We start from the raw sequence: 16,382 nt of genomic DNA, 5'->3' as shown, positions 1-16,382 counted from the left end.
GGTGGAAAGTCCTTTATGGAAGCCTTGCATAAGGAAGGAAATAATTCTGTGTATGGGGATGCACAGAGGGGAGAAACCTTCCTGTAGGCACCACTGGTGAAACTTGGACCACGTGTGGTCGTAGATTCGATTGGTCGAGCCCCTCCTGGCCTTTAGAATGACCTCCACTGAATCGGAGTCATGACCACGCAGTTCTAAATCTCTCCTGATAACAGCCAGGCGGTGAGGTGGAACCACTCCGGGTCTGGATGGAAAGAGGCCCCCTGCCGCAGCATATCCCCCGAAACGGGGAGTCGCCAAGGGTCCTGGACGGACAGCTGTTGGAGATCTGCGAACCAGGGCCGGCGGGGCCAATGAGGGGCGATTAAGATTACTCGGGCCCTCTCGGTGAGGACCTTGTGAATCACGTCCGGGAGGATTGGAATTGGAGGAAATGCGTAGAGTAGGCCTGGAGGCCATGGACTCCGGAGGGCATTGATTGCTTCCGCTCCCGGGGATGGAAATCTGGAATAGAAGCGAGGGAGCTGGGCGTTCGCATTGGTCGCGAAGAGATCCAGGACTGGTAGGCCGAATCTGAGGGTGATTTGATGGAACAGGTCTTGGTGAAGGTTCCACTCTCCTGGGTCTATCGTTGCTCGGGATAGCCAATCCGCCTGGACGTTGAGACTCCCCGAGATGTGATCGGCTAGGAGCGACAGGAGATGTTTTTCCGCCCAAAGACCCAACTTGAGGGCCTCCCTCATGAGAGCCTTGGATCTCGTGCCCCCCTGTCTGCAGATATGGCTTTTTGTGGCAATGTTGTCGGTGAGAATGAGAACGTGCCGGTTGGGAATGCGAGGAGAGAAATGCTTCAGAGCCAGAGAAACGGCTCTTAACTCTAGCCAATTGATTGGCCTGGAAGCTTCCTCCGGGGACCACGTGCCCTGGGCTATCATCCCCTGGGCGTGGGCGCCCCATCCCGATAGACTGGCATCTGTGGTGATGACAAATTGATCCGGGCACCTGAACGGGGATCCTCTGTCCATGGCTGGAGACTTCCACCACTTGAAGGATCTGCGAACACTCAGTGGGATGACAATGCGTCGATTTGAGTTGCTGTGCCCCGATCTCTGAAAAGGCAATAGTAGCCACTGGAGTTCCCTAGCATGAAGGCGAGCCCAGGGAATGATGCCTATGCATGACACCATCTTCCCCAAAAGGGAAGATAGAGTAACTATGGATACTGAAGGCTTAGATAAAATGTTAGAAATTAACTCCACTATACTGAGTTTTCTCTCGGGAGAGAGAAAAACCTGGGAGGATTTTGAATCAATAATGGATCCCAGGTGAGAAATGGAAGTGGAAGGTTGGAGGTGACTTTTATCAAAGTTGATGGAAAATCCATGGTCCTGGAGGACTGACATGGTGACAGAAAGGTCTGTTTTCACTCTCTCTAGGGAGTTCCCATGAATTAAAATATCATGAAGATAACATAAAATGTGGATGGGAGACGCCCGGATATAGGCCGCCAGGGACCCCAAGAGCTTTGTAAAGACCCGAGGGGCCGAGGAGAGGCCAAATGGCATCGCCCTATATTGGAAATGCCTGCCTTGAAAAGAAAAACGTAAAAATTTTCTGTGGCACTTGGCTATAGGAATGTGAAGGTAAGCCTCAGTGAGGTCTAAGGAGACCATGAAATCTCCCGAGTGAATGGCGGCCAAAATAGAAGACAAGGAGTGCATCTTAAACTTCCTATATTTGATGAATAGGTTTAGTTTCTTTAAATCCAAAATGGCTCTCCAACCTCCGGAGGACTTTGGAACCATAAATAGGATGGAATAAAAACCTAGGCCCCTCTGACCGGAAGGGACCGGTTGAATGGCTCTGATGGACAATAGATGAGAAATGGCCTCCTCCATACGGTTACAATCTGAGGATGACCTGGGAGAAGGGCAGGAAATAAAACGTTTTGGGGGAGGAGAAATAAATTCTAAAAGAAGGCCTGATTGAACAGTGTCAATGACCCAAGGGTCCTTGGAGGTGAGGCGCCAATTAGAGGCGAAATGAGCCAGGCGACCCCCTATGGGAATGGAGGTAAGATTACCATCTAGGTTTTTTTGAAGCCCTGTTAGAGGAAGCTCCCCTTTGGAAACGAAACCCTCTACCCCTGGAGTTCCTGCCTTGGGAACGAAAGCGGGGGGAATACTGACCTGGAGATCTCTGATAGGAAGCCGCTTGCTCTTGCTGGCGCCCTGGGCGACGAAAGGACTGCGTTTTGGTAACCTTTTTCGTGGTTGGACCCAAAACCTTCTTCTTGTCCGAGGTCTCCGTGAGGAGTGGATCCAGAAGATCACCGAAGAGAAGGTCGCGCTTTAAGGGGCCCTGGGATAACTGCCACTTTTGGCGAACTCCCGCTTGCCAAGGGCGAATCCATAGGAGTCTTCTTGCCGTTGTAGAAGCTGCAATAGACTTAGCAGAAAATCTAGTAGATTGTAAGGTGGCATCAGCCACGTACTGGGCAGCTGCAAAGACCTTGTTGAAGTCTTGCTGACCTCTCAAGTCATCGGGAGGAATGTGCTGTTGAAGTTGGCGAAGCCACAGCAGCATGGCTCTGGAGAAGAAGGAGGCCGCTGCAGAACTTTTAATAGCCCAGGAATCAGCGGTGAATCCTCTTTTGAGCATTTGCTCGATGCGCTTGTCCTCTGGGCGGAGGACTTCCTCCGCCTCGCCTGGCACAGCCGCTGCCGAGTGAAGAATCTTGACAGGTTCATCTGGTTTGGGAAAGGATAGAAGCTCTTCATAGGAAGAAGAGAGTTTATACAACTTTCTGTCCTTGGTAGAGGGATTAAGGCCAGAGGCTGGAAAATCCCACTGTTTGAGTAAGGCATCTTTAAACAGTTTAGGCATAGGAATTACCTCGTTATCCTCCTGTTCCTCTGTGAAGTAAGGTAGATTCTCCTCCGGGGGATCAGTGGAAGTGGAGGCTTGTTTCTCCTGGGCCGCTAATCCCGTAGAAATTCTAGCTTTGAGGAGGAGAGATTTGAATAGTTGAGAAGGAAAAATAGTAATTGGAGGAGGGACCTTTATTTGGGATTCTTCATCCTCTGATAATCCCTGAAAAGGGTCTTCATCCTCCTCTACATCCTCATATTCATCCTGGGAGGATTCTGAATCATCCTGAATAGGAGCTCTGACCGCTGGGGAAGCACCCAAGGAGCGGGAGGAACGAGAAGGAGGAAGAGGTAAGGGAAGCTCATTGATGGTAGAGAGTTTGGCATCAATGGCTTTGGACAACACAGCAAAAATAGATTAGAACTCAGGAGGTAAACTGGAAATATCAGCAGAAATGGCAGAAGAATCCCTAAAGGCCTGGGAGGATCCTGGCTGGGGGGAATCTTCAATAATATCTGGTTCCTCTGGACCTATGCCCCATAGGTTAGGTTGGGGTCTGTCTAGGTTTGGCTCATCCAGAGATAACACAGGGACCCCAGAGGGAGGCAGACTAGAGGCCTCTGGTGGGTCTTGACTACTGATTACTTGGGCCTGCACTTTCAAACGTTTGGCTGATTTGTCATGAATTTTTTGTAGGGCTAGGTCCCTTCTCTTCTCGGCCCTGGTGACCTTGGTCGAGGGGCGGGCCCCTGGAGAAGAGGAGGAAGAGGCCTGGGGGATACTAGTAATCTCATCGCCTGTAGGCCTGGCCTCTCTGGGACCTTTAGTTGTGCCTCTCTTGGGAAAGGAAGCCATAGTCTGACAATTAACAGAAGACAAGGCTGAGCCAATAATTAAATAATAAGGAGAAGAATTTCAAGGACTTCCCAAGAGGAATGGATCCTGCTTCGAGGCCTCGAAGCTGCTGAAGAGTGAGGACAATCTGGGCAAACCCAGAGTTCGTGCCCCCAAATCCAGCGGGGCCAGCCTCCCTAAACTTTGTAATTAAGTAAAACCAAGGCACTCTGGTTGGAGGCTTAGCCGGTGGAGAATTTAGCCTGGGACCCCCAAGGCCCGCTCCCGGATCCACGCGGTGGACTGAGGCCTACGCGGCTGGCAGAAGGCCAACACGAGAGGCCTAGATTTTTAAAAAAAGGGCGCGAAGGCCTTCGCGCCGAAAAAATCGCTCCGTAGAAATTCTTAAGGGGAAAGCGATCGACTAAGTCCAGGAGACTAGAAGGCGTCTCACTCCGCAGGAGGTATTTTATAAGCCCTTAATATTTTTGTATACAATAAATAATCAATAATTCAATGGATCAATACTTGCACCGGGACCTCCAGGCCAAGGGATTGGAAGAATCCACAAGCGGCCGCAGGAATCGTAACCGGCAAAACCGCCGGGGGAAAACGAAACCGCAACTTCTCCCAAGGAAAATAGGCGTTGATTGCTTACCTGAACGCCTCTTCTCGTACGGTGAGCGGGTACAGCAGTCACATGGGTTGCTCATGTCCAATCCGGTGGAACTGAGCCTAGTATTAAAAAAGCTTGCCGGATCCGCCCCTTCCCCAGAATTCGCGAATCCATAGACTAGGCTCAGTTGTGAAGCTCTGTAGTGTTCAACTCTCATTGTTAGAGGAAGAAAGAGATAGAAAGGTAAAGAAGACACATACAAGGGCGGGAAGTGACTGCTGTACCCGCTCACCGTACGAGAAGAGGCGTTCAGGTAAGCAATCAACGCCTATTCTCCGTACTGAAGGAGCGGGTCCAGCAGTCACATGGGACATACCCAATAGATGGTCCCTAGGGTGGGATTAGCTTGCTATCGTGTGAGATAACGGATTGGAGTACCCTTCTGCCGAAGGCAGCGTCCGCTGAAGCGTAAGAATCAATCTTGTAGTGCCTGATGAAGGAATTTGGCGAGGCCCAAGTGGCTGCTTTGCAGACCTCCTCCAACGGGGCTTGAGTCGCCCAAGCGGCCGAGGTGGCTGCGCTCCTGGTGGAATGCGCAGTGATGTTCCTTGGAACTGAGAGGGAGGCCGACTCATAGGCCTTAGATATAGTCCCTCTGATCCAACGGCCTATTACTGTTGAAGACACTTTGGCCCCCATGACTCTGGGATGATAGGCTACAAAAAGTGCTTCTGACCTCCGAAAGGGTCCTGTGCGTTGGATATATATTCTCAGCGCTCTGGTGAGATCCAGGGTGTGCCATCTAATTGCCAAGGGATGGTCTCGTTGGAGGCAGAAGGAAGGTAGGACAATATCCTGAGATCTGTGGAACATGGAACTGACCTTGGGTAAGAAGGTGGGGTCCAGTCGCAAGACTACCTTGTCCTGATGGAATTGGCAAAGGTCCTGCCTGATGGAGAGGGCAGCCAGCTCCGAAATGCGTCGGGCAGAGGTAATAGCCACCAGAAAGGCTACCTTAAAGGATAGGTACCTGAGGGACGCCGATTTTAGGGGTTCGTATGGTGCCTGCGTGAGGGAGTGGAGAACCCGTGGCAAATCCCAGGATGGATACCTGTGGACCTTGGAAGGTCTGAGGTTGGCTATGCCCTTGAGGAATTCCTGAACTTCAGGGAAGGACCGGAGAGGCTGTCTGCGGGGGCCCCCTAGGACAGATGAAATGGCTGCCAGATGACGCCGGAGGGTGCTGGTGGAGAGTCCTTTATGGAAACCTTGCATAAGGAAGGAAATAATTCTGTGTATGGGGATGCACAGAGGGGAGAGACCTTCCTGAAGACACCACTGGTGAAACTTGGACCACGTGTGGTCGTAGATTCGGTTGGTCGAGCCCCTTCTGGCCTTTAGAATGACCTCCACTGAATCAGGGTCATGCCCACGCAGCTCTAAATCTCTCCTGATAACAGCCAGGCGGTGAGGTGGAACCACTCCGGGTCTGGATGGAAAGAGGCCCCCTGCCGCAGCATATCCCCCGAAACGGGGAGTCGCCAAGGGTCCTGGACGGACAGCTGTTGGAGATCTGCGAACCAGGGCCGGCGGGGCCAATGAGGGGCGATTAAGATTACTCGGGCCCTCTCGGTGAGGACCTTGTGAATCACGTCCGGGAGGATTGGAATCGGAGGAAATGCATAGAGTAGGCCTGGAGGCCATGGACTCCGGAGGGCATTGATCGCTTCCGCTCCCGGGGATGGAAATCTGGAATAGAAGCGAGGGAGTTGGGCGTTCGCATTGGTCGCGAAGAGATCCAGGACTGGTAGGCCGAATCTGAGGGTGATTTGATGGAACAGGTCTTGATGGAGGTTCCACTCTCCTGGGTCTATCGTTGCTCGGGATAGCCAATCCGCCTGGATGTTGAGACTCCCCGAGATGTGATCGGCTAGGAGCGACTGGAGATGTTTTTCCGCCCAAAGGCCCAGCTTGAGGGCCTCCCTCATGAGAGCCTTGGATCTCGTGCCCCCTTGCCTGCAGATATGGCTTTTTGTGGCAATGTTGTCGGTGAGAATGAGAACGTGCCGGTTGGGGATGCGAGGAGAGAAATGCTTCAGAGCCAGGGATACGTCTCTTAACTCTAGCCAATTTATTGGCCTGGAAGCTTCCTCCGGGGACCACGTGCCCTGGGCTATCATCCCCTGGGCGTGGGCGCCCCATCCCGATAGACTGGCATCTGTGGTGATGACAAATTGATCCGGGCACCTGAACGGGGATCCTCTGTCCATGGCCGGAGACTTCCACCACTTGAAGGATCTGCGAACACTCAGTGGGATGACAATGCGTCGATTTGAGTTGCTGTGCCCCGATCTCTGAAAAGGCAACAGAAGCCACTGGAGTTCCCTAGCATGAAGGCGAGCCCAGGGAATGATGCCTATGCATGACACCATCTTCCCCAAAAGAGAAGATAGAGTAACTATGGATACTGAAGGATTAGATAAAATGTTAGAAATTAACTCCACTATACTGAGTTTTCTCTCGGGAGAGAGAAAAACCTGGGAAGATTTTGAATCAATAATGGCTCCCAGGTGAGGAATGGAAGTGGAAGGTTGGAGGTGACTTTTTTCAAAGTTGATGGAAAACCCATGGTCCTGAAGGACTGACATGGTGACAGAAAGGTCTGATTTCACTCTCTCTAGGGAGTTCCCATGAATTAAAATATCATCAAGATAACATAAAATGTGGATGGGAGACGCCCGGATATAGGCCGCCAGGGACCCCAAGAGCTTTGTGAAGACCCGAGGGGCCGAGGAAAGGCCAAATGGCATCGCCCTATACTGGAAATGCCTGCCTTGAAAGGAAAAACGTAAAAATTTTCTGTGGCATTTGGCTATAGGAATGTGAAGGTAGGCCTCAGTGAGGTCTAAGGAGACCATGAAATCTCCCGAGTGAATGGCGGCCAAAATAGAAGACAAGGAGTGCATTTTAAACTTCCTATATTTGATGAATAGGTTTAGTTTCTTTAAATCCAAAATGGCTCTCCAACCTCCGGAGGACTTTGGAACCATAAATAGGATGGAGTAAAAACCTAGGCCCTTCTGACCGGAAGGGACCGGCTGAATGGCTCTAATGGACAATAGGTGAGAAATGGCCTCCTCCATACGGTTACAATCTGAGGATGACCTGGGCGAAGGGCAGGAAATAAAACGTTTAGGGGGAGGAGAAATAAATTCTAAAAGAAGGCCTGATTGAACAGTGTCAATGACCCAAGGGTCCTTGGAGGTGAGACGCCAATTTGCAGCGAAATGAGCTAGGCGACCCCTTATGGGAATGGAGGAAAGGTTACCATCTAGGTTTTTTTGAAGCCCTGTTAGAGGCAGCTCCCCTTTGGAAACGAAAACCCCTACCCCTGGAGTTCCTACCTTGGGAACGAAAGCGGGGGGAATACTGACCTGGAGATCTCTGATAGGAAGCCGCTTGATCTTGCTGGCGCCCTGGGCGACGAAAGGACTGCGTTTTGGTAACCTTTTTTGTGGTTGGGCCCAAAACCTTCTTCTTGTCTGTGGTCTCCGTGAGGAGAGGATCCAGAAGATCACCGAAGAGAAGGTTGCGCTTTAAGGGGCCCTGGGATAACTGCCACTTTTGGCGAACTCCCGCTTGCCAAGGGCGAATCCATAGGAGTCTTCTTGCCGTTGTAGAGGCTGCAATAGACTTAGCAGAAAATCTAGTAGATTGTAAGGTGGCATCAGCCACGTACTGGGCAGCTGCAAAGACCTTGTTGAAGTCTTGTTGACCTCTCAAGTCATCTGGAGGAATGTGCTGTTGAAGTTGGCGAAGCCACAGCAGCATGGCTCTGGAGAAGAAGGAGGCTGCTGCCGAACTTTTAATGGCCCAGGAATCAGCGGAGAAACCTCTTTTGAGCATTTGCTCGATGCGCTTGTCCTCTGGACGGAGGACTTCCTCCGCCTCGCCTGGCACAGCCGCTGCCGAGTGAAGAATTTTGACAGGTTCATCTGGTTTGGGAAAAGATAGAAGCTCTTCATAGGAAGAGGAGAGTTTATACAACTTTCTGTCCTTGGTAGAGGGATTAAGGCCAGAGGCTGGAAAATCCCACTGTTTAAGTAAGGCATCTTTAAATAATTTAGGCATAGGGATTACCTCGTTATCCTCCTGTTCCTCTGTGAAGTAAGGTAAATTCTCCTCCGGGGGATCAGTGGAAGTGGAGGCTTGTTTCTCCTGGGCCGCTAATCCCGTAGAAATTCTAGCTTTGAGGAGGAGAGATTTGAATAGTTGAGAAGGGAAAATAGTAATGGGAGGAGGGACCTTTATTTGGGATTCCTCGTCCTCAGATAAGCCCTGGAAAGGGTCTTCATCCTCCTCTACATCCTCATATTCATCTTGGGAGGACTCTGAGTCATCCTGAATAGGAGCTCTGACCGCTGGGGAAGAACCCAAGGGGCGGGAGGAACGAGAAGGAGGAAGAGGTAAAGGAAGCTCATTGATGGAGGAGAGTTTGGCATCAATGGCTTTGGACAACACAGCAAAAATAGATTGGAACTCAGGAGGTAAACTGGAAATATCAGCAGAAATGGCAGAAGAATCCCTAAAGGCCTGGGAGGATCCTGGCTGGGGGGAATCTTCCATAATATCTGGTTCCTCTGGACCTATGCCCCATAGGTTAGGTTGGGGTCTGTCTAGGTTTGGCTCATCCAGAGATAACACAGGGACCCCAGAAGGAGGCAGGCTAGAGGCCTCTGGTGGGTCTTGACTACTGATTACTTGGGCCTGCACTTTCAAACGTTTTGCAGATTTATCATGAATCTTTTGTAGGGCTAGGTCCCTTCTCTTCTCGGCCCTGGTGACCTTGGTCGAGGGGCGGGCCCCTGGAGAAGAGGAGGAAGAGGCCTGGGGGATACTAGTAATCTCATCGCCTGTAGGCCTGGCCTCTCTGGGACCTTTAGTTGTGCCTCTCTTGGGAAAGGTAGCCATAGTCTGACAATTAACAGAAGACAAGGCTGAGCCAATAATTAAATTATAAGGAGAAGATTTCAAGGACTTCCCAAGAGGAATGGATCCTGCTTCGAGGCCTCGAAGCTGCTGAAACGTGAGGACAATCTGGGCAAACCCAGAGTTCGTGCCCCCAAATCCAGCGGGGCCAGCCTCCCTAAACTTTGCAATTAAGTAAAACCAAGGCACTCTGGTTGGAGGCTAGGCCGGTGGAGAATTTAGCCTGGGACCCCCAAGGCCCGCTCCCGGATCCACGCGGTGGACTGAGGCCTACGCGGCTGGCAGAAGGCCAACACGAGAGGCCTAGATATTTTAAGAAAGGGCGCGAAGGCCTTCGCGCCAAAAAATCGCTTCGTAGAATTTCTTAAGGGGAAAAGCGATCGACTAAGTCCAGGAGACTAAAGGCGTCCCACTCCGCAGGAGGTATTTTATAAGCCCTTAAATATATTTTTATACAATAATTAAGCAATAATCCAATAATAAATACTTGCACCAGGACCTCCAGGCCAAGGGATTAGAAGAATCCACAAGCGGCCGCAGGAATCGTAACCGGCAAAACCGCCGGGGGAAAACGAAACCGCAACTTCTCCAAGTAAAAAAGCCTAGCCGCTTTTTATTTTTTTTCCTTTTAAAAACGGCTGGCGCAAATAGTGCAAGTAATTGAATAAAGACAATAAATCTTACTACTTTTTTGAAGGAAAGGTCGAAGGGAAGGTGTTAGAATGTTGAACGAGCATTCACAATACAACCGCAGGATATGCGAACTGAGCGAATTCTGGGGAAGGGGCGGATCCGGCAAGCTTTTTTAATACTAGGCTCAGTTCCACCGGATTGGACATGAGCAACCCATGTGACTGCTGGACCCGCTCCTTCAGTACGGAGAAAAGCCTAGCCGCTTTTATTCTTTTTTTCTTTTAAACGGCTGGCGCAATTAGTGCAAGTAAATAATAAAAGACAATAAATCTTACTACTTTTTGAAGGAAAAGATCGAAGGGAAGGTGTTAGAATGTTGAACGAGCTATCACATACAACCGCAGGATATGCGAACTGAGCGAATTCTGGGGAAGGGGCGGATCCGGCAAGCTTTTTTAATACTAGGCTCAGTTCCACCGGATTGGACATGAGCAACCCATGTGACTGCTGGACCCGCTCCTTCAGTACGGAGAATGCTATAGAAGGTTGAACCTCCTACAGCATTTCTACTTCTACTATGGAGCCCCAGTAAGGGGTTCTCAAGCTTTAGGAAGTTGTTCCCTCCATCAAAAAATGCAGGTACTCAACAGCCTTGAAGACTGCAGGAGGGGGTAATTAATGCTACCAAACATTTTATAATTCTTTCTGAATAGGGTTTTAAAGTTTGTGAACAATGGCTACAGAAATCTTAGATTCAATGAGTGAGCTTAGTCAAAAGTAATTCCTAACAGGTGACCGCAGTCTGATTTTGTAATCCTATACACCAACCTAACACTCACTGCTCCATAATTTGAGAAAATTAACTACTGTCCATCATAAGTCTCATTTCACTCAGTGGAATGTTTGAGCAGATTGTTCTGTAAGGGTTTTATATTTTCAGGCTACAATAATGAGCCAGGGTGATGCAGTGGTTAGAGCGCAGTACTTGTAGGCTACTTCAGCTAACTGCTAGTTGTAGTTCAGCAGTTCTAACCAGGCTCTTGCAAGCTCTTTCATTACTACTCTCTGTGAAGAATATTTTACTTTCTGCGAAGAATGTTTTTCAAACTTTGTCTTTGTAGGGTTTTGTTTTTCATTCTCCACTTGCGCCGAATGTTTCTTTCCAGCCCTAACCAGGTGTTAACGATGTTCCCAGCTCTTACCAGCTCGCAAGCTCTTTCATTGCTACTCTCTGCGAAGAATATTTTTCAAGCCCTAAGTCTTTGCAGGGTTTTTTTTCCATTGTTCTACTTGCTCCTAATATCTCTTTCCAGGTGCTAATGATGTTCCCAGCTCTTACTGGCTTGCAACTTCTTTCATTGTTACTCTCTCTGAAAAAAGTTTTTTTAAAGCCCTAATCAGGGGATAAAATAATGTATTGAAGCTGACCAGACTAAGGAGGCTAGCCAGATGAATACCTGGTAAGCAGATTCTTTTCCCTTTTTTCCTCCACCAAAACTGTGTGTCTTATACTCTGAAAAATATGGTACTTGCCCACCCATCACATTATTTCCTTCTAGGATAAAGAACGTTATGCAAAGTGTAGAAAAAAGCGCGAGGAATGGTAAGCTGAGAAAACCAAGACACAATATAAGAAAAAGAAAAATAGTCAAACTGAATTTTCATGAACACCATCATTATACTTCATACTGCATGAAGCATACTTCATATTGCAAGCCTCTGTTTCTACCACCTCCATAGGCTGTTTCAGATATAGCTCTTCTCTTTTTGAGGAGCTCATCAACTCCATCTAGTTGCAACATTATTGGTCTTGCAGTTTAATTTTCATTCTCTTTACCTGACTAAATCACTTCTTTCATACTGAACATACTCAGCACCATTCATACTTGATTGTCTTGATTTATTGCATGCATTTCTTAAATATATCAAACTTCTGTTTGCCTGACATACTGTTGCATTACCTGTATATGAAAGAAGTTTAATATAATAAACAGTGCAGTGGCTGAATAGTTAGGACATTGGGCTTTTCGACCAGAAGATAGATAGTTTAAGACCAAAGTACAGTGTGATGGACTGAGCTCCCGTTACTTGCCCCAGCTCCTACCCATATAGTAGTTCGAAAGCATGCCAATAGATACCACTTCAGTGGGAAGTAACTCGGTGTACAGTTACCCTGTCTAGAACTGTCTTTGAACAATGCTGGCTCTTTGGCTGTGAATCAGAGATGGGCACTGCCCCCTGAAGTTGGACACATCTGGCAGGGGAAACCCTTTTTAAAAATGAATGATATAGCAATAGAAGCTAGTAGATAACTACAAAATTGTTTAAGATTACTGTAAGCATGTTTTTTTTTCACGCTTTCCATTTATTTTCTTGAGGGAAAAATCTCAATGATTGAATTTCCTCTAATGATCCAGTTCACCATATGTATTATTATCGTCAATTTTAACTGTTAATTGCAGAATGGTATCATAATAGACCAGTACCACCAGAAGAGTTGGGCAGTGTAAAAAATTAATAAAAAATATTTTTTTAAACTACATTAAAGACTAGATTGAAAGTGATAGTATTGCTAATTCAATTTCAAATAACAGACAAACTGAAAGAAGAGAATGTAGAAACGTCTTGTAATACTGGATTGAGCAATATATAAGCATAGCAGTGGGATAAAATTGACTCTAGTAATGAAAACATTACTAGAACTATGCCTAATATTATATTTTAAAATTAAAGCTATTTTATATTACTAAGAGTACAACTCTACATAGTGATCGGTGATTTTTTTTGTAGCTATAACAGACATACAAGGTAGCGACAGACTTTTTATGCAGGATTCATATAAAAAATTAAAAAGAAATTTATTTAAAGGTTAATATTGTAAATCTTTGCCTACCTGAAATCCCATTCTTGCTGGTGTTCAATAAAGCTACAGAAGGTGCAGAAACTCTTTTATTATTCACAGCCTGCCCTGGTTTCCTTGAGGTACATTCTTCACTATCACTGTCCTGTACGTTTAGTAGCCTTGGTTGGAAACACTGCAGTCGACAAGACCTGATATTGCTTAGTATTTCAGAAAGGGAAAGTTTATTTCCACAATGTTTATTGGAAGCATTGGTCCGTGAAAAATTAGAAGAAATGTCTGTATTTTGGGAAGAGCTAGAATAACTATTTAGCATATCTGGATCAATCTGCTTCAGGACAGGGTCATTTTCTGTGGCTATCCGGTCCATTAATACCCTGTTTTTAAAAAAATTAAAAAAATGTTAATAACAACTTAAAATACAAAAGACATTTATACTTGCACTAAATATTCAACTTGAGGAAAATATCTTATTTTACCTTCCACCTCTTCCAACTCGTCTTCTTGCAAATCCTATACATCTTCTTGGAACTGTAAGTGTTGTGAGACAATGTCTGTATCTTAGCTTATCCAATTCTGCCAGTTCTGAATTTTCATGAGAATAATTAGTTTGGTCCAAATGAGCCTAGAGAAGAATGAAGTAAAAATTGATTGATAACTGATTCCATTTAAAAGAATTATGTGGCCACTAAACTTAAGAAATACAGTTCTGTGGGTCCACAATAATAAACCCCCAAACATAATATAAGCAGAAAAGCAAAAACCTGGCACCTCAGCCATTCTCCTCTGATGCATTCAACAAAACCATCCTCCAAGCTCACCCTCTCTTAGCACTAGAAGGAGTCTTCCAGACTATACTATGAGAGTGGAGGCCTGCTAAAAACCGGGGGTGGGGGGTGTTCCAAAGGGTAGGGGCTACTATGAAAACGGCACACTTCGGAAGTCCCACTACAGGGCAATATTTAAGAGAAGGGACCTGGAGCTTGCTCACACTCTATCTGACCTGATAGAATGGACAGATATTCTCAGTGAAAGATGGTGGTGCAAATAATCTTGCTCATGATATTTAGGACTTTAAAGGTGATAACCAGGATTCTGAATTGCACTTGGAAACAGACTGACAGCTAATGCAGTCATACAGAACAGTAGTACAGATAGTATTTGAATTACAACTGGTTGTTTAACAACCAAAGTTATGACAGTCTCAGAAAGGGTGCTTTATGAAGCACTTCTGGCCAGCACTGCACTGCTCTCCCAAAGTCACATCATACTGTACTGAGTGCTTGGCAACCTAGTCATACTTAAGACTGGTTACCAAGTGTCCTACAATCATGCAATAGCCATCTGAAATCTTCTCTGCCAGCTTTCTTAGAAATTCAATGGGGAAGCTGGCAGGGAAAATTTCAAACTACTGCCGCCTGCTGAGGAGACTCCCTCTCTTTTCTGGGAGCTGACAAAAAGAGCTGCGTGCCAGGAGTAGTCTCAGTTCTGGGTGAATCTAAGATTTCCTCCCCTTCTCAGAATTGAGGTTTCAAGTCTGATGAAGAATTTCTCCTCTCATTTCTTCAATGTAGAAAAACCATTCATTGGAATAGTGTTAATATCCTGACTTTTTTCCCCCTTTTCCTACAGCACAATGTAGGTTATTGCCCCATCCCATTATCTCCCCAAGACACCCCAGGCTCATTATCTGGGACATATATACTTCATCACAATCCAAGAATGGACACAGTATTTTTACAGGGAAAGAATGACTAGTTGCACTGATCCATTGACATTAGGATAACTATTTGTTTTATGTTATTTAAAAAAATTATATAGCCGCCCAATTCACACACAGTGATTCTGAATGGTATACAGCATTACACATCCAGTTTAAAATTTACAATTAAACTCCTTCCCATTCCATGATGGCGACAGCAGAATCAAACATGCCATTTGATTTAGCTCCCAATGGGGTCCCCAGGCCTGCTTACAAAACCATGTCTTCAAGGCCTTGCGGAAAAGCAACACGGTGGGAGGACAATCTTATCTCTTGGGGAATCCAAAAGAAGGGAGCCACCACAGAGAAGGCCATTTTCCTGGGTACCATCCAATGTACTTTCTTGATAGTTGGGATTCATTATGAAATGAAAATCATTGCTACATGCTAACAAATAAGTATACTGTACACCTAACATTTCAGTCAACTTTGGAATTTAAGCACTTCAAATTTTATCTTTCATCTCCCTTCCATTTCTTAAAATGGACAGGAATACCAGGGGCTTTCTAGTCAGATACTTTGCTTGCTCCTCAGACAAGCATTCACTATTTTTACAAGAAGGTAGATAAGCAGATCATGGATTCAATTCAGAATGGAAGACAGTTTCCTCAATTCTAACTATGAGAGCCAGAAGCACCGTTGTTAACAGCAGGAGATATACTTCTGGGAATTAACTGGAAAGTAATTGAAACAACTGTATTTATGTCTGAATTCTAAAAGCCCAATGTGACATTTAAGTCTAGAAGCGGACTGAACAAGTAAACACCTATTGAAACTGAATTAAGACTTCAGAGCATCAATTATCAGATGTTGAGAGGGGGGGAAAGCAGAAACAGCCGCTGATACTATACAAACCAAGATATAATTCAATTACAGTCCTGTAATTCAGTTAAGGCCCTATCAATAATTAAAAGCAACCAGCAATTCTGTCCTCTAATGTACTGTATCTTGTAATATTTCAACATCTTCAGCTTCACAACTTGTCAAACTTAATAGCCTTCACTAATAATACTATAGTTAATATAATCTGAAGCAATTTCTTTCCTAAATAAAAACCTTTCTAAAAATACCTGCAGTAAAGAGGGAGTAGAAAAAGAAGGATAATTTTAACAAAGAAAAGATCCAAAATACATTATTTCTTCTGCCCCAAAATTAATATTTTGTTGCAAAGGATTTTTTGTTTAAAGTAAAAAATCTTACAGCATAATATTGGCACCCTGCTCTTCTTCTGAATGCACAGGCTCCATCAGGATCATTTTCTTCTTCTGGCTCAGATATTGGTGAGGATACCTAGAAGCCAAATAAAACTAATTTAAAAACACAACGAATTTGCCATTCCTGGCAAATATTTCCTTCCTCACCTATCTGAGAAATCTGATTTATTTCTCAAATGCTATTTGGGGCGCTGACACAAGGAAGATAATACAGTGGTACCTCTACCTAAGAATGCCTCTACTCAAGAACTTTTCTAGATAAGAACCAGGTATTGAAGATTTTTTTGCCTCTTCTTAAGAACCATTTTCTACTTAAAAACCCGAGCCCGGAAAAAATTCCCAGAAAATAAACCTCTGCCAGCGCTCAGAGAAAAGAAACACTCCCTTCGCTCTGAGCAGCCCAGAGCGAACGGAGCGTTTTTCCTTTCTCTGGGCACCGCATCAGCATCCCTCTTTTTTTTTAAGCCTTGAAGTTTTGGATTTTTTTTATTCCTCTCACCTCACCTTCTTCCTTCGGCAGTGACTGTCCTCCTCCTCCTTCCACCCAAATTCCGAACTTTTATTTCTTTCCTAATGGGTTTGCACAAATTATTTGCTTTTACA

At 46.0% G+C, this 16,382-nt stretch overlaps 1 protein-coding gene across 1 annotated transcript in view; it reads right to left on the bottom strand.

Annotated features, from left to right (window-relative positions):
• Positions 1–16,382, bottom strand: part of EPC2 (enhancer of polycomb homolog 2) — a 77,190-nt gene that overhangs the window by 12,212 nt on the left and 48,596 nt on the right. Inside the window, exons 8-10 of the mRNA XM_070731493.1 lie at positions 15,766–15,855; positions 13,283–13,428; positions 12,837–13,180 (exon numbers count right to left, since the gene is read on the bottom strand). Coding sequence (XP_070587594.1) covers positions 12,837–13,180; positions 13,283–13,428; positions 15,766–15,855 — 580 coding nt within the window. The remainder of the gene's footprint in view (positions 1–12,836; positions 13,181–13,282; positions 13,429–15,765; positions 15,856–16,382) is intronic.

The sequence above is a fragment of the Erythrolamprus reginae genome, chromosome 1 (genome assembly GCF_031021105.1).
Source record: "Erythrolamprus reginae isolate rEryReg1 chromosome 1, rEryReg1.hap1, whole genome shotgun sequence".
Taxonomy (NCBI): domain Eukaryota; kingdom Metazoa; phylum Chordata; class Lepidosauria; order Squamata; family Dipsadidae; genus Erythrolamprus; species Erythrolamprus reginae.
Note: the sequence above shows the minus strand (reverse complement) of the source record. Positions and strands in the feature narration are given on the sequence as shown.